At 48.0% G+C, this 24,417-nt stretch overlaps 1 protein-coding gene across 3 annotated transcripts; it reads left to right on the top strand.

Annotated features, from left to right (window-relative positions):
* The first annotated feature begins 18,556 nt into the window (after positions 1-18,556).
* On the top strand, positions 18,557-24,150 carry LOC136467267 (protein FAR1-RELATED SEQUENCE 6-like). 3 transcript variants are annotated; one of them, XM_066465896.1, is made up of 8 exons: positions 18,557-18,893; positions 19,005-19,252; positions 19,337-21,466; positions 21,578-21,691; positions 21,770-21,874; positions 21,968-22,018; positions 22,103-22,183; positions 23,777-24,150. In XM_066465896.1, the coding sequence occupies exons 2-7, from the start codon at positions 19,070-19,072 to the stop codon at positions 22,142-22,144; spliced, it is 2,625 nt and encodes an 874-aa protein (XP_066321993.1). In that variant the 5' UTR covers positions 18,557-18,893; positions 19,005-19,069; the 3' UTR covers positions 22,145-22,183; positions 23,777-24,150. The 3 variants fall into 3 exon arrangements, with proteins under 3 accessions (XP_066321993.1, XP_066321992.1, XP_066321991.1); XM_066465895.1 differs by having other exon boundaries at positions 18,971-19,252; positions 21,962-22,018; positions 23,777-24,104; XM_066465894.1 differs by having other exon boundaries at positions 21,962-22,018; positions 23,777-24,103.
* The last annotated feature ends 267 nt before the right edge of the window (positions 24,151-24,417 follow it).

Below are 24,417 nucleotides of genomic sequence, written 5' to 3' on the forward strand. Positions count from 1 at the left end.
CTCTTGTGATGGTCTTCTTCACTTGAAGAATCATCCCATGATCTTATTGATGTGAGGGCTTTGTTCTTGCATGCCTTCTTCTTTGTCTTGGGTGTGGGCTTGTTTGGACAAACTTCCACAAAGTGCCCCACCTCGCCACATCCATAGCATCCTCTCTTTCTTTGCTCGTTTCTTTTATTGGTGAAAACGAGATCTTGGATTTGGATGGGCACACCCTTGATATTGAGCTTTTGGATCATCTTCTCCACCTTGTTGATAAGTTTGATTGATTTTTCATCAAGGTCGGAGGTGGAGGAGGAAGATTGATCATCATCACTTGATTCTTCTTCTTCATCATCATCATCCTCATCATCTTCTTCTTCACTTGAGGAGCTTGAGCTTGAGCTTGACTCAACTTTCTTGCCCTTCATCTTCTTTTTCTCGCTACATGCGAGAGCTTTGCCTTTGCTTGATGAAGAAGCTTCTTCTTGACCCATCTTACGTGACATTTCAAATGCCACTAGCTTGCCAATCACTATGCTCGGGGTCATGTTGCTCAAGTCCTCCATATTGTGAAGGATGGTGATGATGCTTGAATATTTCTTTTGTGGTAGCACGGAGATGATCTTCCTCATGATGTCCGCATCATCTAGCTTTAATAATCCTATAGAGCGGAGCTCATTGATAATTAGATTCAATCGAGAATACATATCATGAACAAGCTCATCTTCATTCATTGTAAAGGAATCATAATTTTGCTTAGCTAGACAATGTTTTTGCTCACGGACATTACTTGTGCCATCATGGAGCTCTTGGAGTTTTAACCAAATTTCATGTGCCGTATTTAAAGTAAATACTTGGTTAAAAACATCCATGCTAAAAGATTCAAACAAACAATTTTTAGCTCTAGCATTAAAATGCAATTCTTTTTCATCACTCTTCGTGGGTTTTTCAGGATTCTTAATGGGTTTCATCCCATCACGAGTGACTCTCCATACACCTAAATCAACCGCCTCAAGATGACAAGCCATTCTTGCTTTATAGTATGGGAAGTTAGTGCCATCAAATTACGGAGGCCTAGCGGTATCCATCCCAACCACTCTAAATAGCGTCGGCTCAACGGCGGTTAAGCCAAAGGTCCAAATTGAGCCAATCGGCTCTGATACCACTTGAAGGACACGTGGACGCCTAAGAGGGGGGGGGGTGAATTAGGCAACTTAAAAATCTAACTCCGAACTATGGCCTCTTTTTCTACCTCTAGCAAAACCTATGCAAAAGATAATCTATCTAGATGTGCAACTACGGTTTTGCTAGTGTGTTGCTATCTCTATCGCAAATGATAATAATATGATCAATGTAAATGCGGAAGCTTAAAGAGCAAGGTAGAGATATGCAAACTCCCATCGACGACTTTGGTATTTTTACCGAGGTATCGAGAAGCGTGCAAGCTTCCCCCTAGTTCTTGTTGGAGCCCCACGCAAGGAATCCCTCACAAGGGCCAAGCTCCCGGTCGGGTAACTCCGTGGATAGCCTCGGGCCTTCCCCACGCGCAAGTGGGTCTCCGATGTGCCTTTCGGCAAGCCTCTCCCGGATGCTCCCCGCCGTCTTCACTATCAAGCATTCGGCCGAAACGCCGCGGGCCTTGTTCCCTTTGGTACACGATGGTGGCCGCACCATAAACGCGGTTGGTGTGATCTCGCAAGACTTCAAGCCCCTCCGATGTATAACTCTTGTGCTCGCAAGCACGGGGTGGCAAGAGGTATGCAAACCTCACTAAACACTAGGCATACACCTAGAGCAAGCGCATAAGCGGTGGTCTAATCAACCTAAGCACTTCGCAAAGCACCTACGCTAATCACCTAATGAAACACTAAGCACTATACAAGTGGAGATCACTAAAATGGTGTATCAACACCCTTGGTATGTTTCCTCAGCTCCACTCTACTCAAATGGCCGGTTGGGGGTTGTATTTATAAGCCCCACTGAGAAAGTAGCCGTTGGGGTCCAACTCCCACAATTCTACTACTGACCGGACGCTGAGATCGTCCTGACCGGACGCGTCCGGTCGTCCCGACCATTGCAGCCGCGAACTACCAATCGGACGCTGCCAGCGTCCGGTCGCCTACCACCGGACGCGTCCGGTCGCAGTTTCACGCGCCTGGAACCTCTCTGTACTCGATCGGACGTTGATGCCCTGCGTCCGGTCGGTTGCCGCCAGCGTCCAGTCTAGTGTCCGGTCACCTATCTGCTGAGCCACCGGTCCAACGTCCGGTCGCGCTTCCAGCGTCCGGTCCAGAGTCCGGTCACCTCTGCGAGCTCGTTTCTTCGCGATCTTGCGTACGGCTTGGTTCCAATCTTCATGCTTGGACTTTGCTTGATATCTTGGGTCTTCACTTGTGCTTCTAAGGTCTTGCTTGAGGTGTTGATCATCGGATCATCACGTCGCCTTCGTCCAAGTCATGTCTTGCACCCTATTGGACTACAAAACAAACACTTGCAAATTCATTAGTCCAATTTGGTTGTGTTGGTCATCAAACACCAAAATCCAAAGTAAATGGGCCAAGGGTCCATTTTCCTTACACGGATGTCAAGAGCCGGGTCCACAAGGCCTCCTGAAGTCTCGAAAGGGTGTGGGGAAAACCACGCGTCCCGTACCTCCTTGCACACGTTCGCCTAGAAGTAGTGACATTGTTCTACCAAGTAGTCCGACCGTCCCACACCATATAGGGCGAGTGGGATGTAAGGATTCCCGATGAGTCTAAGTACTAGTAAGTCCTTAGGGATTGACCAAGCCAGAATGTCTTCATCAGGGTTTCCATTTTACTTGCCACCACAGCACTTCTACCCCAGGCTCCACCTCTCCGAGGTTCACACCCAAGGACACCTCTAATTACCATTTACCCACCACAGGTATTCCATATCCAAGTGCCCAGGTAGCACCACATGGCAAGACTCACCCCAGGCTTGTCGTTATTCCAGCTCGGTTGACACAACCCTCACTCTCCATGCACCCAAGACACACGCAGCACGCTCACACACCGCCGAGTCCAGCACCCATAGCCAAACCCTTCCCAGGGGGTTCACCACCAGCATCACATCCCCGATATAATACGAAGTGGAGTTAATAATAAGTATAGTGGTGTAATATGCAAGCAAGTAGGCAAGTAAGCACATCTAAGCGAGCGAATGCGCTAAGCAGGGTGACATGGTAGAGTGGGTTGCATCAGGGTAATAATGGCTCAGGTAGTAGCATGCATCAAAGTATTAGCAAAGGAATAATTATGAAGCGCTAGCAGTTCTAGATATTTATGCAATGTCTAATAGGATTCTCTAAAAGAGGGTGTTGCCATGACACCTACGATGTCGAGGTAGTAGTGGTACAAATCTTCGTTAGTTGATGTAGTCGATCAGCAAGGTCTCCTCTTCCCAGGGTCCTGTCGTCGATCACGTTCTCCTTCTCCATCGGGTTCTGATCCAACGTTGTCCTCGTGGCAATTACCTCCAAAACACACTCAAGGCAAGAGAACAAACAATGTTCCAAAAAGGCGACAAGACCCAAAAGGAACACAAAGAGGAAATGACTTGGCCCTCTCGGCTAATGTCCGATCCATGGGCCAAAGAAACATGAGTGGTGGTATGCTGAGCACAAGCTTAAGTCAAGGCCAAGCCAGTATGGCTTTATGATAAACGATTTAAGCCAGAGCTTATCTAGAGCAAACACCACGGCTCACAATCTTTTGATCCGGTGTCAGTGGGTTCATGGGGATTGGAAATCGGGCCCCAAGAAAGAAGAACGACGGGGTTCGGCTCTTATAGCCTTATCCCGCAAGTCACAATTGGACACGAGTAGCAAACAAGAACGATTAACACTATTGTAACTTGGCTCCAACGTACTTCGGCTCGCCCGCCATGGTAGAAAGCGGTAGCGCAAAGAGATTGGACATCAACGTTTCCCCTCGATCCACACGACACAATAACGTTGGGAGCTGAGAAGAGAGTTGCTCAACACGGCAAAAGATGCGGGGGTTAGCTAGGCACATCCATGTCATGTTCTCAGACACATCTTCGAGAAAGATGGTTTTAAATGGTCGATCAGGTCGACACGCACGGGTCCGAGGTACGACATAGACCATAGCTTCACTACCCCAAAGGGAATAGTTCGGTCTTTGATCCAATCATCATGGGCAAGATGGAATCGAACAGAGCGGGCTAACGGTGCAACAAGAGCAAGATCAACAAGGGAGAAGGTCTACTTCTTCCATCACTCGCGCCATGACGAAAGACGGGGCATTGGAAGGAAGCGACAAACACCAAGTGCGCAAACCACTCGTAGGGTACCCGACTTAGGTGCACTGGCACTAAGACATCTCTCTAATTCATAGCGGTGCAGTTGTCACCGTGGGAATCAAAGAAATGCGATGGTCATACAAGGCACAAGCATACGGGGGTTTGAGCACGAAGAGGCAAGTAAAAGCAAAAGAGTGGCGTAGCTCCATGGTCATGGCGAGGTGAACTCGCGATCACAAGCAACACCAACGAGTTGGCATCTATCATTCCATGATTGTTATCTCCCAGGTCATCTCCCACAGGACTTGGTCATGGAGGACTCAAAGCGTGCGGGTGATATCCGCATCGATGTTAGTATCGACATCAAATCCATCACGACCATGTTCTAGGGCCGAAGACAGGAGCTAACACTCGTGGTGCTATGAAGTTAGCTAAAAGCGAGGGGTCGAGTTACACTCGGCATCACGGTCATGGCGAGACGAATCCCGCGATCGTAACGTCCGAATGAGGTACGATCCCTTAGCCGGCTCGAAGCTCAGCACACAGGCAACAACACAGCGATAAGACACGACCACACAACCCAACAAAAATGGTGGAGTAGCACATTCCATAGCTGGGTGATGGATAGATCCTGTAAGGTAGTCATGGGCAGATAGGTCATAAGAATAGGGCCCAACAAGGTAGATATACGTATACGGAAAGATGCGAGATGGGGCTTTCCATGGTCTCGATAAGACATACAACTAGGGTGCATGGTCTAGAGGGTATGGCTCACAGTAGACAGGGTCATGATATCTCCTCAACGGTACACACTTGCAAGGCAAGGTGACCGGGACGTCGGAAGACTCCACTTGTCATTGGTACGATGCTAGGGATCACACGGTTTCTCAATGGCTCGCCCTCGTTTAACGAGGCAACCGAAATGTCGGGAACGGACTCAATACATTGACGGCACGGTGCCGACAGATATAAATAGATCAAGATCACGTATTGTAAGTGTACGAACGAGTATAAGAATGACCAGGAAGGGGCTTTTGTCGGTGTCGGGAATGGCGTTCGACTAGGATTCGACTTTGCGGCAAAGATGTGGAAGTCCATAGGCTGTTGTAACTTGTCCCGGAGGGTTGTGGCTTCTTCTGGCCAGCTGAGGCCTGCTGTGGCTAGCTGTGGCTTGCTATGGCTCGCTGTGGCTGGCTGCGGCTGGCTACAAGTGGCTATGGTTGGCCAAGGCTGGCTATGGATGCCTTTGGCTGGCTGTGGCTAGCTACAGCCAATTGCGGCTGGCTGCATCTTGCTATAGTTGGCCAGACGTGGCTGCGGCTGGCCAAGACGTGGCTAAGGCTTGGTCGAATGACGACTGTTGTTTACGGACTTAGCTCCAGTGGCTATGGCGTTGGCTCACACACGCGGCTCAGCGTAGGACTGCGCATGGGCATGCAAACGGCCACGGCGGTGTGGTCCTGAGGCTCATGCGACGTCATGCGGAGGCACGGCCAAGCGTCACCACATGCAAGTGAGCGTGCATAAGTCCACGGCTCGTGGCGTGCATCCACGAACAACGGGGCGAAGCAAGGCTGGAGCTCTTGGGATGGTGTGTGTGCGAGCACGAATGGCAGTGGTCGATTGTAGTGGCCGCAAGGCACATGCCAAGCCACTGCGGTGCTTGCGTGTGAGTGCACGCGTGCCCGTGCGGCGAGCGGCCATAAAAGGCTCTGTCTAGGTCTTCGGCTGGCAAGGTGAGGGCAAGTGTCCATGGCTGCGAGGCTCTAGGTCTATGTGTGGGGGGGTTAGGCAAGTCCAAGGCACACCTATACGCCTCCCAAGCAGAAAAGCGAGGGTTACGCTAGCATCAGCTAAACAGGGGCAGTCTAGGTGTTGTGTACGGTCTCCAGGAGTTCGGTCACGGCCATGGCTAGGACGTGGCGTTCTCGGTGTACTCAAGCTCATGGTGGTCACAAAAGGGTGGGCTAGGCCTCACACGAGCGTGTAGCGGTGGCAACAGTGCGCTATGGTTGGGCATCCAAGGTCATGGCACGGTGTTTTTCTATGCAATGTAAACAGGCTCATGCTAGTGTCATCTGAGGCGTGAGTGCAACGGAATGACACGATGAGTGCGTGTGCGCGATGTATCCAAGAGCGTTGGCATCGTGCGGTTGATGAGATCCCTGCAGAAAAACATGGCTTGAAGGCCGGACACATGGAGGGGTCATCGGTCTTGGGTTGACAACATGTAGGGCTTTAGGAAGGTTCGGCTTTGGTTTGCAACAGCGGCTCGAAGGCCGGCACACAGCTACATTGTTGTAGCCGCTTGGCGAGGTTCGGTTCGAGGCTTGACATAGTAGATGTGGGGGTTGGTCATGGCGTCCGGGCATGCTACGGCCATAGGTGGCCTACCAGAGCACGTCCCGATTGGCAACGGCTTGCTGCGGCCTCCTCTAGCTGGCTACAGCTAGTTGCTGACCAACTGTGGCTTGCTGGTCATGGCCGTGGCTGGCTGCAGGTGGCCAGGGTCGGCTGCGGTTGGTCAGGCCGGAGCAGCGGGTGGCTGGAGGGGTGATGGAGTCGGTGAAGGGTGCTTCAAGGCCTGCTGCTTCCCTGCGAAGTGAAGGAACATGGCACGAAGGCTAGTCTTAGGCACAAACTCCACTATGGTGCAAGGAAAAGCAAAAGCTTGGCTTTGGGAGGCTCACCGTCATCAGAGGATGGAGGCTCAACGGCGACGTGCTGCTGTAGAACAGCGAGGTCCGATGGACTGGAAGGGGCACGACGCCGGCTCAAAGGTGCTGCGTGACAACGAGGCTTGGAGTGGAGGCGCTGGTGGGCGACCATGGTGGAGGAGCAACCAGCAGGGCACCGATGCTGGTGCCCTCGGCTTCGCGGGTTGTCGGCGCGGGCAACTGCGCGACCATGGTGGGGAAGCAGTGGCGCGCGACGCTCACGACGCCGTGGTAGAGGCCGGGTCCATGGTGGTGGATGCGCTTGACGTTGGAGTGGAGTGGCTCGGCGAGGTGCGCTGGTGGTGTTGCCGTGTACGCAGGCTCGGGCGACGTCGCGGACGGTGTCGAGGTCGGCGTTCGAGTGGCCATGGCGCTCGGCTAGGAGCGGCCATGCGGCGAGGCAATGGAGGGCCATGGCTAGCGACGGCTGACCGGCGTGGCTGTGCAGCAAGGCAGGGCGGAGCAAGGAGGGAGGGAGAGGGATGGAGCGGCGGCGGCTACAGGGGGTCTGGGAGAGGCGCCGGCTGCTGTGGCTTTTATAGCGCGAGGGTTAGGGCTTCTAGGGGGTGCCGATGATCCTCGGCATCCGTGCACAGGCAGGGACATGTGGCATGAATCGAGGAGCGGAGCAGGTGAGGCGCGGGTGAGGGGCGTTGGCGTGCGCGTCGCGTAGCGTGCGAGCGGTGGCGGTGCTGGGAGCTGCCCTCGTCTAGGGTTGGCAAGGGGCGCCGGCTTCCTTTGTGGTGATGTGGGCGTGGCCACGCATGAGCTGGGCCTTAGGCTGCTAGGCTATGCATGCACGCATGCGGACTGCGGGCGAGCGTGAGTGCGAGCTGGGCAGCGTTGCTAGCTGGGCCAGGCTAGGCTGCTGCGCCGGTTGGGCCAAGAGAAGGGGTGAGCGGGCCATGCAGTGGATAAGGGGGAGGGGGATGGCCTGGTTGGGCTGGTGCTTCGTCTTGGGCCAAGAGGAGGAGGGGACTCGGCTGGGCCAGCTGAGAGAGTAGGACGAGCTGGGCTAACTTGGCACCTTGGGCCAAAATGGCTTTCCTGTTTTCCTCCCCTTTTCTAATTTCTTTTCTATTTCTTGCTCCATTATATTTACTCCCGAGAGCTCTAGGTTGGTATACATGTGTCGCCTATCACGTGTTCACTCAGGTGGGGTCCACTAGGGTCTACTATGGGTCTCGGAATCCAATGCCAAGGGTTGGCATCGATGGGCATTGATTTACAAGGAAGGTTGATTGTCTTTATGAATTAGATCAAGGGATTCAAATGAGGTTCAAAAGCAAAAGATGAATTGAGAGAGAGGAAAAAGGATTCATAAGATATTCTAGAAGGGATCAAAAGGATTTGCTACGGACTGGTGCTCTCCAACACAAAACACTAAACCAACAAAAGAACTCCGGCAAACTCCTACAAGTAATTCTATATGCATGCAACAATTTATTTATAAATTGTTCTTTGTTTGACCTAGCATCTACATGCTTCACATATTGCAGGAAAATTTTTAAAAAGTTCGTATTTTTGGCTTCTCCGAAAACCCGGGTTGTTACACATGCCTTCCCCGCCGAGCGAATCCCCTCCCCGCTCTCTTATCCTCCATCCGCTCGCTCATGCAAGGAGCGCCCCATGGCCGACTTTATCCCCATAGCATGACCCGTCAGTGTATCCCATCCACGCAGCCTCCACTTTCGGTGCGCTACGCTCCACCTTCGTTCGCCACTATAAGATGCCCTTGGTCGTTGCTCTCCTTCTTCATCCCCATCCCCCCTCACATCCGAAGCAGAGCTACGAGATCCAGTCGTCATCTGAAGAACTAGGTCGTCAGTTAGAGGTGATGGCGTAATCTGGGAAGAAGAAGGGATCCAAATTTTGGGCAAGGAAGTTCAAGTCCCCTTCTTGGTTAGTTTGGTCTTAGGGTTCACAATGATGGACTTCTCAGTCTCCTGTTTCTGGATCTGTTAGACTTACGCCATGATTTGGATAATCATTTTCTTGTTGTTTCTCCATTGTCCTTGTCTATCTCGACTTCTGGATTAAGCCTTGGTTGTACTAGGTTGCTCTTAACCATGTATCCTTAAATTCCCATGTGGTTTAGTATTCGAAGTCGAGTAATCCTTCGTGTAATTTCAGATCTACGAAGTGTAATCATGTTGTCTCCTTTTTGGTTCTTGCTCTGAATCTCGGGACGAGATTCTTTTTAAGGGGGGTTGGTTGTAACACCTCTAGTGTTACGAGCTCGCTAAACACTAAGAGTATGGCCTGAGAGGTAGATCTATAAATATAATGAGTTAGTTTACTTAAATGCGCTAATGAAAATCCTAACAAGAAAATAGGGAAAGTAGTTTTAATTGTTTGGCACGAAAAGCAATTTCTATAAACAAGAATAAAATATAACTTGTATTTAGTACTTAAATAAAAATTGAAGTACAAGTTTAGTAGACGAAAATGCAACATTAACTTTTGGAAAATGATGTCGTGAACTAGTGTTTTGGGAGCTCTAAAATCTAACTTGACGTTAAGATAAGCTCTTTTCATTAGGTCAGCAAACACTTGAATTTATGTTTAAAGTACCATTTTGGTGAATTATTTTGAGCAAAATAGTTAAATAGTGCTTAAATACCTTGCTCCTACCAGTTAGTACAAAGTATGGACTAGGTCATGGTGCAATTGTTAGTTGAATCTAGCAAGGTTAGGACCCTTTAAAAATTACGGCAAAAGCGCTAAAGGTTGTTAGTTCTAACTAAACCATTGAATTCCCTAAGTCTGAAATGATAATAGACAATGTTATGTTGACATTTAAATTCCAACAAAAATGTCTAAACACTAACTACATGTTTTCGCACAGTTGGTTGCATCAAAGTGAATACTTGGGTAGGGTGCAGTCCCCGAGTGGGCTGGAGTTGTCGTGGCGTCGTATGAATGTCCCCAACATCGCTAGGACACACCGCGGTCAGGTTTTGGCTCTCCGTTCATGAATCAGCGCCTGGCTAGACGAACCTATTTTGGCGTGTCTCTATCTCTCTCGGTAATTCATCTAAGTTTGCATTTGATGCTCCTTGGGATAGCCTTTAGGACCCTCTTGAGTCTTGGCAAATTGGTTTGGTCTCAACTGAGCTGGTTTGGTTTTGGTCAGAGCTTTAAAAGTCATGCAAGTCCCTGCTGGCAGCAGCTCAGTCGGTGTACGCGGTCACTAGGCCATCCAGCCCCGACGTCACGGTGTCGGTGCGCTGGGCGTGCGCGCACGCGCGCACGTGGCCACGCTAGCCGCTTGCTGCCGCCGCCGCCTGGCCACGGTAGGCACGCCACTAGCCGCCAACCGCGAGCCACTGCGCCCGCTGCTCACTTGCGCCTAGCCATCCTACTGCCGTGCCACACGGCTACATCTGCCATGGCTCGGCCGACGTGGCGACCGGCCCCCGTTCGCTTTACCTACCGAGCCATCTATGCATTGGAGCCCTGCCACCGTGTCGCAATGGTGGCTCAACCGTCGAAGCGATGGGACGCTCCCCTACCCTGCCTTGTCTCGCTAGCCACCATGGGTGAGCCCCGCTCGTGTTCGGTCACTTTGGTTCAAATGTGTCGCGCCGATCTTATAGGTCCTATCTCCTATGAGCGTGTGTGCGTGCTGCTGTTAACCGAGCCATGCCGCTCCGTTTTAATCTGCTCGTGCATCCTGTCCACGACATAGCCTGGCCAGAGCACCGCACTGCCGCCCACTAATCCACCTAGCTCTAGGCATGTACAGCTCGGGTCTTAGTATGTTAGTCACTAGAGCTAGCTCGTTAGCTTGCGAGACGTAATCATATTTTAGAGCTGCAGATGCCATTGATTATTTACGTCACTGCGTTGCATCCACGTATTTCATGATAGGAGCGATGTTGGATCATGGAGCCATCGGGAGTAGCTGAAGCAGATGGTGACTTGATGATCATGCCACCAAGATGAAAGCTCACTTGGTTATATTTTACCCATGCAAGCCCCGGTGTATAACCCCTATTATTCTGCACTTTATTTTATGATTGTGCATTAAGTTTAAGGAGTTGAATGAAACCCACTTGCATATATATATCCTTATTGTATGAGTTTTACTAGTATGACAGGATCGTGTATATTGCTATGCTACAGGACTCCGGTAGAAGTCGAGTGATTGTCTGTCACTCGCGAGAGATAGGAAAAATATTATTGTTGTTATTATATTACTATCACATAGAAAATATTTGAATGATAATTGGAGACTAGGCAGAATGGTACTTGGATCTAGAGTTGGTTTGGTATTCGAGCGAGGCTCGGATTGTGCTTGTTCCGCCTGTGTTGGTTAAGGACCGTCCGTTGCATTGGATTCTAGTCAGATCACAGACTTATTATCCTGAGCACATACTTATTTATGGGAGCAGGGAAGGCTCGTTGCTCTCTTGTCGTGGGTTCTGGCTCTTTTCGGACCGACTGATTGGAGGCGGGGATGGTGGAGGTCTAAGCACCACACTGAGTCTGGGACTCAGGTGTGGGGGCTTGGAGTCCAAGTTTGCATGGGGACCTGGACCCCTGAAAGCTCTAGTTTGGTTTTGGTTAATTGATGAAACCCTAAGTGCTAACCTAGTTTATCAAGATGATTATGAGATAGGTAGCACTACTCCAAGTGATGAAGCAATGGTGAAGATCATGACAATGGTGATGGCATGGTGATGGTCAAATGCTTAAACTTGGAAAAGAAGAAAGAGAAAAACAAAAGGCTCAAGGCAAAGGTATAAAATGTAGGAGCCATTTTGTTTTAGTGATCAAGACACTTAGTGAGTGTGATCACATTTAGGATAGATAGCCGTACTATTAAGAGGAGTGAAACTCGTATCGGAATGCGGTTATCAAAGTGCCACTATATGCTCTAACTCATTGCATATGCATTTAGGATCTAGTGGAGTGCTAACACCCTTGAAAATGTTTGTGAAAATATGCTAACACTTGTGCACAAGGTGATACACTTGGTGGTGTTGGCACATCTACAAAGGAGGTGGTGTTTGCAGGGTTGAGATGGATTCGGCGCTTTTGGGAAAATGGAATGCCTATTTTCTATTGTGCCGGATGCAAATTCTTGTGGTTGGCACATTGGAGCAAGGGTGAAGAAGTTAGAAGTGAAAATGAGTTGATCACGAAGACGCTGGCGTCGGTGAACAGACCAGACGCTGGGTCTGAAAGCACCGGACCCTGGCAGCGTGCGTCCGGTCAAACTGACGGGTCTGCACAGTACCGAGGGTATTGCACCGGATGCTGGTCTGTGTCCGGTCAAGGTGGACCGGACACGTCCGGTCGAAGAAATATGCCTCGGGGAGCTTACTGGAAACGACCGGACGCTGAGGCTTCTGCGTCCGGTCAGTTTTGCCGGAGCGTCCGGTCAGCTTCGTAGCCGTTGAAATCTGACAAACAGCGTTTGAAACTAGTGACGCGTGGCGTCCATCGGGTGACCGGACGCTGAGGGCCAGCGTCCGGTCAGCCCGTAGTGTGCCCAGTGAAGGGGTACAACGACTCTATTTCATGGGGGCTTCTATTTAAGCCCCATGGCCGGCTCAAGCTCAATCTCTTGCACATTTTTATTGACATAGCAACCTTGTGAGCTTAGCCAAAGTCCTCCCACTCATCTCCATCATTGATTCATCATCTTTGTGAGATTGGGAGAGAATCCAAGTGCATTACTTGAGTGATTGCATCTAGAAGCACTTGGTATTCGTGTTGCGCTGCGGATTTCGCTTGTTACTCTTGGTGGTTGCCACCACCTAGACGGCTCGGTGCAGCGGTGGAGGATCGGCATGAGTTGGTGATTGTTCGTGGCCGTCTCCGGTGATTGTGAGGGGAGTTGTACCTTCCCCGTCGGAGCGCCAAAAGGTAACTCTAGTAAATTGCTTGTGTCATTGAGTTACCTCACTTGTGGGTCGGTTCTTGCGGTGTCCAATTGTGTGGACGAGGTTTGTGAAACACCTCTTAGCCGCCGAACCACCAAGTGTTGGTCGACACAACGGGGACGTAGCGTGTTGGCAAGCACGCGAACCTTGGGAGAAAATCGATTGTCTCTTGTCTTTGGCATTCTCCCGGTGATTTGCTATATATTCATCTTGTGATTGGTTCATCCCCTACACGTCGGTATAATCACCCTACTCACTTATTTACATTCTTGCAAACTAGTTGATACAAGCTCTTTAGTGTAATTAGAATTGAGAGCTTGCTTTATTATTTACTTTCATCTAGTTGAGCTCTTTAAAGTAGCAAGTTTGAGAGCTCTTAGTGAGTAACTACATAGCAAGTTTGTGTGCCTAAGTAATCATTGCAACTAGAATTGTTGTATAGGTGGCTTGCAACCCTTGTAGAGCTAGAGCAAGTTTGTATTACGCTATTTGTCATACTAATCAAATTGCTCTAGTTGATTTGTAGGTTTTTAAATAGGCTATTCACCCCCCCTCTAGCCATATTAGGACCTTTCAACCCCTCGACAGGAGAGTGGTGGGTTGGTCCTACTTGTGTCTGGGGTACAAGCAGGGCGTGTGTTTCGGGGTACCCAGCTGGGCACATTGATTCGCGAATAGCTGGGTAATCCGGTACGACTTGTCTACAGTCTAGCACCGTAGTAAAAACTGGAATATGAAAGATGGTAAAGTAGTTCTGATTGCTTACCACCTGCTTGAAAGTAGCACAGGTGCTTACATAGAATGGTTAGTTAATGAACTAATGATGATTGCTAATGAAATTGAATATAAGGACGCACATTTAGTAATGCTTCCTGCAGATGCAATAAACCACAAGCCAGATAGCCTTGCATATCCTTGAAGTCTTTTCTTTGCTCCTGGTGGGTAAGTCTTGCGGAGTACAATTGAGTACTCAGGGTTCGTTCTACCCTATTGCAAGTGACAAGGACATGTGGAGCTGACACTTGTGTGTGAAAACCTCCTGGTGGGCTCAGCGAGGATTTCCTTAACGTTGCAGACATAGAGTTTATTTGAAACTTCCACCCAAAATGTTTTACAATGGAAAACTTATAACCTGTTATGATGTATATAACGGATCATCATGTTAATATTTAACTTGTCGTTAAATGATTTTATTTCCACTGAAACTCTGATAGCATGGTTATATTCCATTGTTAGAAACCATAAATATTATACTCTGATGTTGCATGGAAAGTCACATAAGAAATGCCTTAAGAAGGTTGTAAGCTTTATTCTCTCATTTGTGATCCTGATAGAAAAATATGGATTTTTGAGTTCTCCCTTGGGGTGTGCTCGACGGAATTGCGTAATTTAGTGTCCTCCCTTGAGTACTTAGCGTCTAATGGAAAACAAGTACTCCTGAGAGGCATTAGATTAGGTGGTTCTGCTACACTTTGTATCCTTCCAAATTTCTAGGAATAGATATTTTGGTGAAAAACTACCATCTAATAGTTTCTCTGAATGATTATCCAAATATAGCCATATTCTATTCTGGATTTTTCGTTAGCCAAAAATAGAAGACGAGAATGACTCTCTAGAGTGCGCACGAGATATAGAAAATCTGTAAGAGAGTGAAAAGATATAGAAATCATTTTTTGTGCAAATAACTCTTCAAATGATGATTTAGATAGTGGGATTTAGAAAGGCTCTTTGAGATGCTTTAAGATAGGGAGTTGTTGGAGAGCAGTGTTTTTTAATCTTACCAAAGAAATCAAGATTGAGTGGGTTTTGGAAACTCTTGGAGATACTCTAAGGTCCTATTTAGGAGGGATACGCCTCCATAGTGGCTTTGGTTTCTAAAGTAATCTTACGCTCTAAGAGCATCGCTAAGAGTCGTTTTAAAATTTTCTCTCTAAATCATCAACTAGAGAGTCAATTGAGTAAAAGTCACTTTCTATAACTTTATATCCAGCTTTTTTTATATCTGGTGTGCACTCTAGAGAGCCATCCTCGCTCTACATGGCTAGCAAAAAAAGTCTAGAATAAATGATGTCTATATTCAAAGAACCAATTAAAGAGGCCATTAGAGGGGTTTTTCACCAAAATCTCCATTCCAATAAATTAGAAAGGATATAAAGAGACTCTTGGAGTTGCTCTAAGCTATTTCTCTTTCTCTTTTTAAAATACACTAGAAGTCAATAAACTCAGAGACAAGAGAAGTTCTTTGTGTTGAACTATAAATCTTTCAAAATATAATTTGGAAAACTACGCAGGTTGTGTTGAAAATGAAAACCTTTCACATTGAGTCAAACCATCACATAAACCTCATCAATTATATTTCAATTATCTTTTGTATGAGAATGTAACCGTAAATTCTAGGCCCACCGCCATCATGGACCCACCTTAGTTCGGTCACCAATTTGAAGCCATGCCTACTTCACCGAAAGCCCAAAATCATTCCTCATCGGGAGGCCTCACCCTCCTCCTCTACCTAGCCTTCTACCTGCGCTAGTATAGTGGAGATCTATCGGAATCTATATCAATTTCTTCTTCTTTTAGAGCTTGTTTGGATGTCCATATTTCACCTTAATCTATGTAAGTTGGGTGGGCTGATGTGGAATTTAGTGAGCAAATCCTGGATCCATTTGATTTAGAAATATAGCGTTAGATTAGATTGGGAAGGTGATATCATCGGGCCTGATATGCGCTGACCAGGGTGGCACCCAGTCAAACGCCGACTAGAAATTAATAATGCTTACGGTTTGTTATAGTAGGTCGAAAGACTATACTTGGGCCACGAAAAAAAGCAGGCTGCTAAGCAGCGCGCGTACAGAGAAGGCACATGCAGTTAAATACTTTTGCTGACATCATCCATATCGTGTTTCAAAGTTTTAAAAGTTGTATTTCTTAAACCAAATTATAAATTTAAATTACGATTACACTGTGATGTTTCTTACGATAAATCCTCCAAAATAAGATCTCACTTGGTATATTTAAAAAAATATTAAATAATTTTTTTGATGAAGATAGAATATTTTTTATAATTATATACGATGTTTTAGGTCATCTAAAGACAAATGTTCTAAATTTTAAAAATAAAATATTTCAAGGAGCATAACAAAATACATGATATAAGACAGATGTTCTTTCATTAAATCTCACTCAAAGATAATTACAGAACATCACATTTGTATAATGTGAACATAACAAAATACGTTATAGGACATAACATATATATACTACGTTAACATTGCACCAAAAGACATAAGACGACGACGACAACAACTAAAATACATAATAAAACATCATGTGTACTATGTGAGCATCATAAAATATATCATCGAACATCAGATATATACTACATACTACTGGACATCTCGGGTGTGTTTGGTTCCCTGGCTTAGCCCTTAGCCAGGCTTGTATAATGCAACCTGGACCTGTTTGGTTCCTGTAAAGCCTGCTAGCCAAGCTTCCACAAGCCCAATCTGTATGGCTAGGGTGGCTTCTTGGAAACGCCCGAATCGGTCATTTCTGTGGAGCCAGGCTTGGCTTAGCATTCGTCTTGCTTAGCTCACCTCCCGCGCCGAGCACCAGCAGTTCATCACCTCCCGCCCTGACGCCGCCTAACCTCCCGCCGATGAGCTCCACCTCCCGCCCCACCATTCCGGCCCTGACGCCGCCTGACCTCCCGCCGACGTGCTCCACCTCCCGCCCCGCCGTTTCGGCCCTGATGTCGCCGGACCTCCCATCGATGAGCTCCACCTCCCATCTCGCTGTTCCCGCCCCGACGCCTCCTGACCTCCCACCGATGAGCTCCACCTCGAGCGAGACCCCAATCCCCTAAATCCCCCGCCTCCGACGTTGTTGGTGCCGATCGCATTTGGTCGGAGTTCGTCGAGACGCCACCACCACCACGAAGCCTTCCTCTTCCTCGTTGGCCTTCGTTGAGCTCCGGCGGGAGGTGGTGGAGCTTGACCTGTGGCGTCTTTGCCCCAAAACGGATGGAGGCGTCCTTGCGCCGAAGCAGAGCAGTCGAGCTCTGCGGCGTCGATTGGCTGGATCCATCTGCAAGGTGGGCGAGGCAGAGCTCGTCTACATCGTTGGCGAGGCAGAGCGCTACCACCTCCTGGTACTGCAGTGCGAGGCTGTCGTCCTTCGAGGGCCGTGTTGCTCCTTCGGCCCTCGCAGTGCTCCTCCGCGCCCCTTGCGCTCCTCCTTCTCTGCGCCCTCGCGACGGCTGCGGCAACGAGCTTTCCTCTCTGGTGTGGTCGCTCGAGGCTTCGGTGACGAGGATAGAGGAGCTTGAGCTGATGCTTCACGGTGATGGTGGAGGTGACGCGGAGTTATTGCTGCGCTCGAAAGGTGTTCGACGAATTGCTTCTATTGGGTAAACTTACCCAAGTCTAGATGTGCTGATTCTATCTGACAAAACCAACTAACTAAACAGGAACTCACTGTAGATAGCCTCATATTCGCACTCAACCAAACAAACGCTGGTTGGCTACCTAGGCCAGGCCTGGGCTGCCCAGGCTACGTTTACTGGGATATTTAACTTTTTACCATTATAACGGATGTCACCTCTTTAGATAGTACTCTTAAAATTGCTCCTACATATTTACCATCGAGAGAGAGCATTTTATATATTCTTGCCATTTTTGCTAACGTGGCACGTCAACTCGACCTGACAGCATAGACCGGCCACGGAAAATGATATTTTTGCCCCTCATCTATTTCTTCTACATCTATCCCTTCCTCGCTCGAGCTCCGGCCATGGCCGACGATAGGGTCCATGGTGGCAGCTGACAGGACATAGGGGAAGTTAGGGGCGAGGCAGCCGGGGCCACGGCCTGCAGGTCCACGGCCGCGCCCGACGCCGGCGACGAACATGGCGGCACCTGGAGCACGCGCAGGAGCACGATCTCCTCGGCGCCGGCGACGAACATGGCGGCCCCGTGCCTCCTCGTGCTCGTGCTCCTTTGCTTCCTCACCGGTGGAGGATGCGCATCCCCGACCACAGACGAGCTGCGCCGCGTCTCTTTGTGCGTGGTCACTGTCGGTACCGGCGAGCCAGCTCCCCCCCCCCCCCGCCGGCGACGAACATGGTGGCACCTCGCCGGACCTAGGAGCTTGCGCGGCCAGAAGGGGAGGAGCCGGACCTCACGCGCCCCGCCAGGGATGGGGGAGCAACGACCGGAAGGGGAGGAGCTGGACCTCATGCGGCCGACCATGGGGGAGGCACGCCGGGGATGGGGACGCACGCGCGGCAGAGCCCACGCGCGGCGGATCTCATGTCTGCGTTCGCCATCGGAGCAGCGCTGCTAGCTGGAGTGGCGCGTAGACCTCGCGCTCGCTGGCTTCATCTGCTGTTGCTCGCGTCTGAGAGGGAGGAGGAGGCGGAGCTGAGAGGCGCGTAGGTCGGGATGCATCTTTACCACGCGACGAGGATGAGACGGACGAAGAAGAAATAGATGAGGAGTAATAAAGTCATTTCGCATCCCACAGACACGCTGGCTTCCCTACGTGTCCTGTCGCGTATGCAAAAATAACTTAAAATTATAAATTCTTCTCTCTCGATGGTAAGCAATTTTAAAAGTGTTATCTTAAGAGATGCGGTAAAAAGTTAAATATCCCACGTTTGCTAGCCAGGCTCCCACAAACCAACAAACCAAACACGCCCCTCGTTTCTTTATCCCATCCTCTTCCCGCACCCTCTCGCCGTCGCCTCTCGCATCCCGCCGCCCTCCGAACCCCCGCGACTCCGCCCTCCGACCCCTGCGACCCGCGCCGCCGCCCTCCGACCCCCGCGCCTCCGCCCTCCGACCCCTGCGACCCGCGCCGCAGCCGCCCTCTGCACCGTTATCGCCGCGTACCCCTGCGACTCCGACCGTGGCCCGCAGTCTGGCTCGCCGCCAGTACTCGGAGCCCGCAGGCGGCGCACGCAGCCGAGCCGGAGGTCGCCAGCGCCGCCAGAAGACTTGCTTGGAGGGATTTCCCTAGGGTTGGTCTTATTCTGACGGCCTTTTGTTTGCTAATTTGATTGCTGCATGGTTTGCCTGCTTACTGAATCCCGTTCAGTTTATGGTATGAATCTGTTCTTCCTCTTCTTCAGGGCACAAGGTCAATCAGGTGTGGTTGCACTTTTCCATTTTTAGGGTTCAGCTAAACTGAACCCTCATGTCCCATGGTGTGCCCGCCCCCATGTTAGAAGAGTTGGCGAGGGAGGCAACACTCGCCGATGTGTCTATTCTTGTGGATGGGAATGGCGCAGAGCTACATGGCAATGGCGCAGAGCTACATGGTAATGGCGCAGAGTTACATGGCAATGGCGCAGTGCTGAAAAGAGTTGAGGTGCCCCAGGTTAGAGAGGTTTAGGTTAGTTTAAATATTTATTTTTGGTGCTGACTGCTATGGAAACTTGTAATGCTTTGCTTTGTTCACTAGGATTTGGGAGGGATTTCGCCCAAGGAGGTGCCGCGGCATGAGGGCAAGGAGGTGATACTTGTGGATGATAATGACAGCGGGCAGGAAGATGGTGGGGAGGGTAAAGTGGATGAGAACGCACCGCGTGTTGGGCTGAGATTCAAAACTTATGATGATGCTCTCAAGTACTATAAACAATATGCTGAGGATTCTGGGTTTTCAACGATCATTCTGAAGTCATCGTATTTAAAGTCAGGGGTGTGCCGAAGGTTGGTGATTGGATGTAGTCGAGCTGGGAGAGGGAGAGCAAATGCGTGCTATCTATCGAGAGAGTCGACCAAGATAAATTGTCCAGCAAGGATCTCTTTGAAGTTAAGGCAAGATAGATGGCTTCATATTGATGATGCTAAGCTCGAGCACAACCATCCACTAAACCAGTCCTCTACATCACTCATTAATTGTTATAAAAAGCTAACAGATGCCAAGAATGGGGGATCTGCCTCACGACTGAAGGGTCACAGGAACATTCCAGCTGAAAAAGAGCAAGGTAACTTCACAGAGATAGGAAGGCTTAAATTTGGGGAAGGAGACGATGAATATATCCAGAAGTTTTTTGGGAATATGCAGAACAAGAATCCTTACTTCTTCTACTTAGTAGATTTGGATAATCAGGGCCGTTTGAGGAACTTATTCTGGAGTGATGCTAGGTCACGGGCAGCGAATGATTACTTTGGTCATGATGTTGTTTACTTTGATACCTCATACTTGACAGAAAGATATGATTTGCCACTTGTTTTCTTCACTGGGATGAATAACCATGGTCAGCCTGTTCTGTTTGGTACTGGTTTACTGTCAGATCTAAGTGCTGATAGTTATGCTTGGTTATTTAGAGCATTTTTATCATGTATGAAGGGTCTCTGCCCAAAGGCAATCATTACTGAACATTACAATGCTATTTTAGATGCTGTTCAAGAAGTTCTCCCTGAAGTTAGACATCGCCTTTGCCTGTATCGTATTATGAAAGATGTAGCAGAGAACTTGAAAGAACATGCAGAGTTTAAAACAATCAAGAAAGCACTGAAGAAAGCAACATATGGGTCTTTGAAGATCCCAGAGTTTGAAACGGACTGGAAGAAGATTATCGAGGAACATGGACTTGGAGAAAACGGGTGCCTCAGTTCCCTTTATGAGCATCGCCAACTCTGGGCACCTGCATATCTGAGAGATAAATTCTGGGCAGGGATGTCTATTTCACAGCGTGGGGAGTCTATTTCCTCGTACTATGATGGGTTTGTGTACCCAAAAACTTCTTTGAAGCAATTTTTCAGTAAATATGAGATGATATTAGAGAACAAATACAAGAAGGAATGGCAAGCAGATGAAGAATCTTCCCATAGGTCTCCATTGACTGTAACAAAATTCTACATGGAAGAGCAGCTGGCCAAAGCCTACACAATAAACATGTTCAGAAAATTTCAAGATGAGTTGAAAGCAACGATGTATTGCGATGGTATGCCAATTAAAGTTGATGGCCGACTTGTTACTTTTGAAGTGAAAGAATGCTCATACATGGAAGATGGAAAGGACACAGAGAGCAGGACCTATGAAGTTTACTTTTGTAAAGAAGAGCCCAAAGTTGAAATTGAGTGTGAATGTGGTTTCGTTCAGTTCACTGGCATCCTGTGTAGACATGCACTGTCTGTGTTGAAGTTGCAGGAGATATTTGAGATCCCAAAAGATTATGTTCTTGATCGCTGGAGAAGGGACTATAAGAAATTATATTCTAATGCAAAGAAACCTAATGAAATGCCCCTTAGTGACATTGTTGAGCGCTCTGATTATTTGTTCACACAATGTAGTCAGCTGCTAAATCTAGGGTTTGTATCTGAGAGTAGGTACCTTGTTGCTCTGAAGTTACTTAGAGAAGCGGAAAGATCTCTTCTGGATGATGGACTGCCTGCTAGAGACAGGCAGCCAATGCTTCTTTCCTTTGAGGCTGATGCACCAGAAAATGGTCAAGGCCTTTTTAATCCTCAGTTTTCAGAGGGAGTAAAGAATTCTCAGTCAGCCCATGCAAAGCGCCGTGGTCGGCCACCGAAGAAAGTGACAGAATCTAATGATGATACCGTAACACAGCCAAATAAAGAACAGGTCAGTCTTAGTTCCCTTTTTTCTCGAGAGTATATTCATGAGCCTCAGACCCACACTTCAGTTGATATAATATGAATATACCTTTTGTTCATGGATATTCTTGTTGAGCAGGATTTCCTACGGTCATCATTTGTCACAGACAATACAAATATGATCCAAGGGCCGTCTTCTGCCTCCCATCTTGAAGGTTCTCACATGGGAGTGCAAGGAGGCATTGATTTAATGGTACACATTATTATTTTTGTTTGCCGCTGCTATTAATACTACATATATTTTAAAAAGTCTTGCTGCAAACTTACACAGGAAGGAATACCAAATCTCTCATTTGGTAATCATTTTGGAATGGATATTAATCACCAACATCAAGTGCCCAGCCACCAAAGGATGCAGCAGAACAATTTCATACAGGTTTCTGTCATACGATTGGCCATGTCTTGATAATTTTGTATAGTCGTCTTTGTTTGCAATTTTTTTTTTGACACCTTGTTTTTTTAGGTGCAGGCAGAACCACATGGGTTTGGGAATCAGTGGGTTTACCATCCAATGTTGCAGGTATTTCTAGTCAATCTTGGTTCTTGACTTTGAAGTTTGTCTATGGATATCTGTCTGAAAATGACTCATATGGCCATGTTGCAGGATAATCCAGTGCTAAGAACTCCTACGCGAAGAGCAGGGTAGTGCATATTCATTGCTCCAATTATTTCAGTTAAACTTCAGGTAAGGTGTCAGCCTTTTCTTATCCATGTAGCTATGTGTCCCGTTTAATTTTTCCATCATCCTCCAAGTTCCAACATTCAAGACTTTTTATTTTTCAAAGTTCAGAATTGTGCCCATGCGTATATTCTGTTAGAAATGCTATTCCTTATTTACTTTGATATATGTAGGTATTGGTGTTAACTTGCATGGGTATGCCACTTGGGTTCTTGAAGAATTGAGTCCCACACCTTAACTGTATTAAATTGTCAACGGGGTTCAAAATTTGCTTAATTGGTCTTGACATAACATCTTTGGTTCAATCTATATTGCTTTTTTTTAGAGTTTTCAATCTATCTATATTGTTTTCTGACCGATGGTCATCGTGCGGAATAAATAATGGTCATCGTGCGGAATAAATAGAAAAACCGAACATCTTTCAATGTGGACAGACTATTACATGTTTTTGGTAACAGCGAAATGCAATTGATAGTTAATAATTTAAGTTGGGTTTGGACTTGACACTCCTTTACAAGATTAGGGACCTAAATACGATTTCTTGTTTGAAGGACTTGAACAAAACACCCATCAAATTTAGTGAACTATGATGCATTTTCCTCACTCGTTCTAATAATTTTTGTATACACAAACTCAGTAACATCAGGATTTTTTCCCACCCCTTCTTTTAATCAAGATCAGAGCCCTGTTGTTTCATTAGAAAAAACTACCACTTCAAGTTTATTTTGCATTGCTACGAAAGTACTGTGCTATATGCTATGTCACTATGTGTAGGGAGGGTGATAACTGTGGTGTCTGGGTCACACGCTCACAGATGTGATGAGAGAAGAGATCCTTGTAGTTTCTGCATTTTTTTTCAGGCATAGAGCCATATAGCTTATTTCAAATTGATCGCTGTGGTTTATCACATGATAACTTTACTATTTTGTATTACCTACACTATTTGCTGCTGTTAAGTGTTATACCATCTATTGCTAGTTATGGTAGTCATGCATCTCTAGACATAAATTCTTACCATGATAATTTCTTTACACCTGAGTTCAGCGATGATTTCTCAGCTTCACATATAGTTATGACTGTACAGATGCAGTCACACACTACGGCATGATTTTTGAGCCTGACTGCTGTTAGTACCATAGTGTTGTTTTTTGCCCAAGGCTTTATTTATAACATGAACTCTGATCATACACTGTACCCTTGTGAAACTATGGATCTGCATGGAATACCATTGTTTCGATTAATAATTAACATATACTGTGCCAATGGTCCATTGGCTTGGTAAGGATGCATGCATTCCCAATATGTATCAGATTTTCATAGCCAGTTCCTGCTTTAAACTGATTCCAAAAGCAGAAACACAGTAGTTTGCTTTCTTAGAGAATAATTTACAATTATATAAAACATATATCTGCAATGGTTCTTACCAGCTATGCGGTAGCATCGATGTTGTAAATAGCTGGCTAAAGTTGCGCTATAGCTGATCTCTAAACTTGGCTTTTACAGCTGTGAAAACTGCGATTTAAAACCTTGGTTAGCACCAGTACCAGTATACCAGCTATCCGTCATTAACAGTTAATAGGTTTCCCTGTGTAATTTCAGGCACCATGACTTCTCAGGCTCCTGTAATGACATCCTGAGTCCTCAACTGACAGAAGGATACCGAGGCTGTGCGTGGCACTGGCACTCCAGATGGCAAGAACTTGGCAGAGGGTCCCATGGATCCAAACATTTTTGTTACATGATACTGTTAGCTGCTGTCGCTAGGATGAATATTCAAACTGTACATAACATTGGCTCTATAGTGTTTGGTTTTGGGGATGAGGTGGGATGGGGGTGGGATGTATCTGTTTTTTGACTGTTTGGTTGGGAGTCCTCACTCAGGGATTGGGATATCCCACCTAGAGCATATCCATGGAATATTTGGTGAAATCGGGACTGAGCCCGTCCCAGAAAAAAGCGCGGACAGGGACGTCCTCTTGTGACGGCGTGGGGCGGCGTGAGCATCTCTAGATGATGGCGAACGGGAGCGCGGCCTCCTCCGGCGCGGGGGAGCTCCGGTCGGGCGCCCGCGGGGCCACCTCCGGGCTCCGGCGCGGCGCGGCCCTAGCTCGCGGAGCTCTGGTGCGGCACGGCACGGCCCCAGCTCGCGGAGCTCCGGTGCGGCCCTAGCTCCAGCGCGGCGCGGCCCCAGCTCGCGAAGCTCCGGCGCGTGGGCGAGTTCGACGAGCAGCAGCCATGGC

The sequence above is a fragment of the Miscanthus floridulus genome, chromosome 7 (genome assembly GCF_019320115.1).
Source record: "Miscanthus floridulus cultivar M001 chromosome 7, ASM1932011v1, whole genome shotgun sequence".
Classification (NCBI taxonomy): Eukaryota; Viridiplantae; Streptophyta; class Magnoliopsida; order Poales; family Poaceae; genus Miscanthus; species Miscanthus floridulus.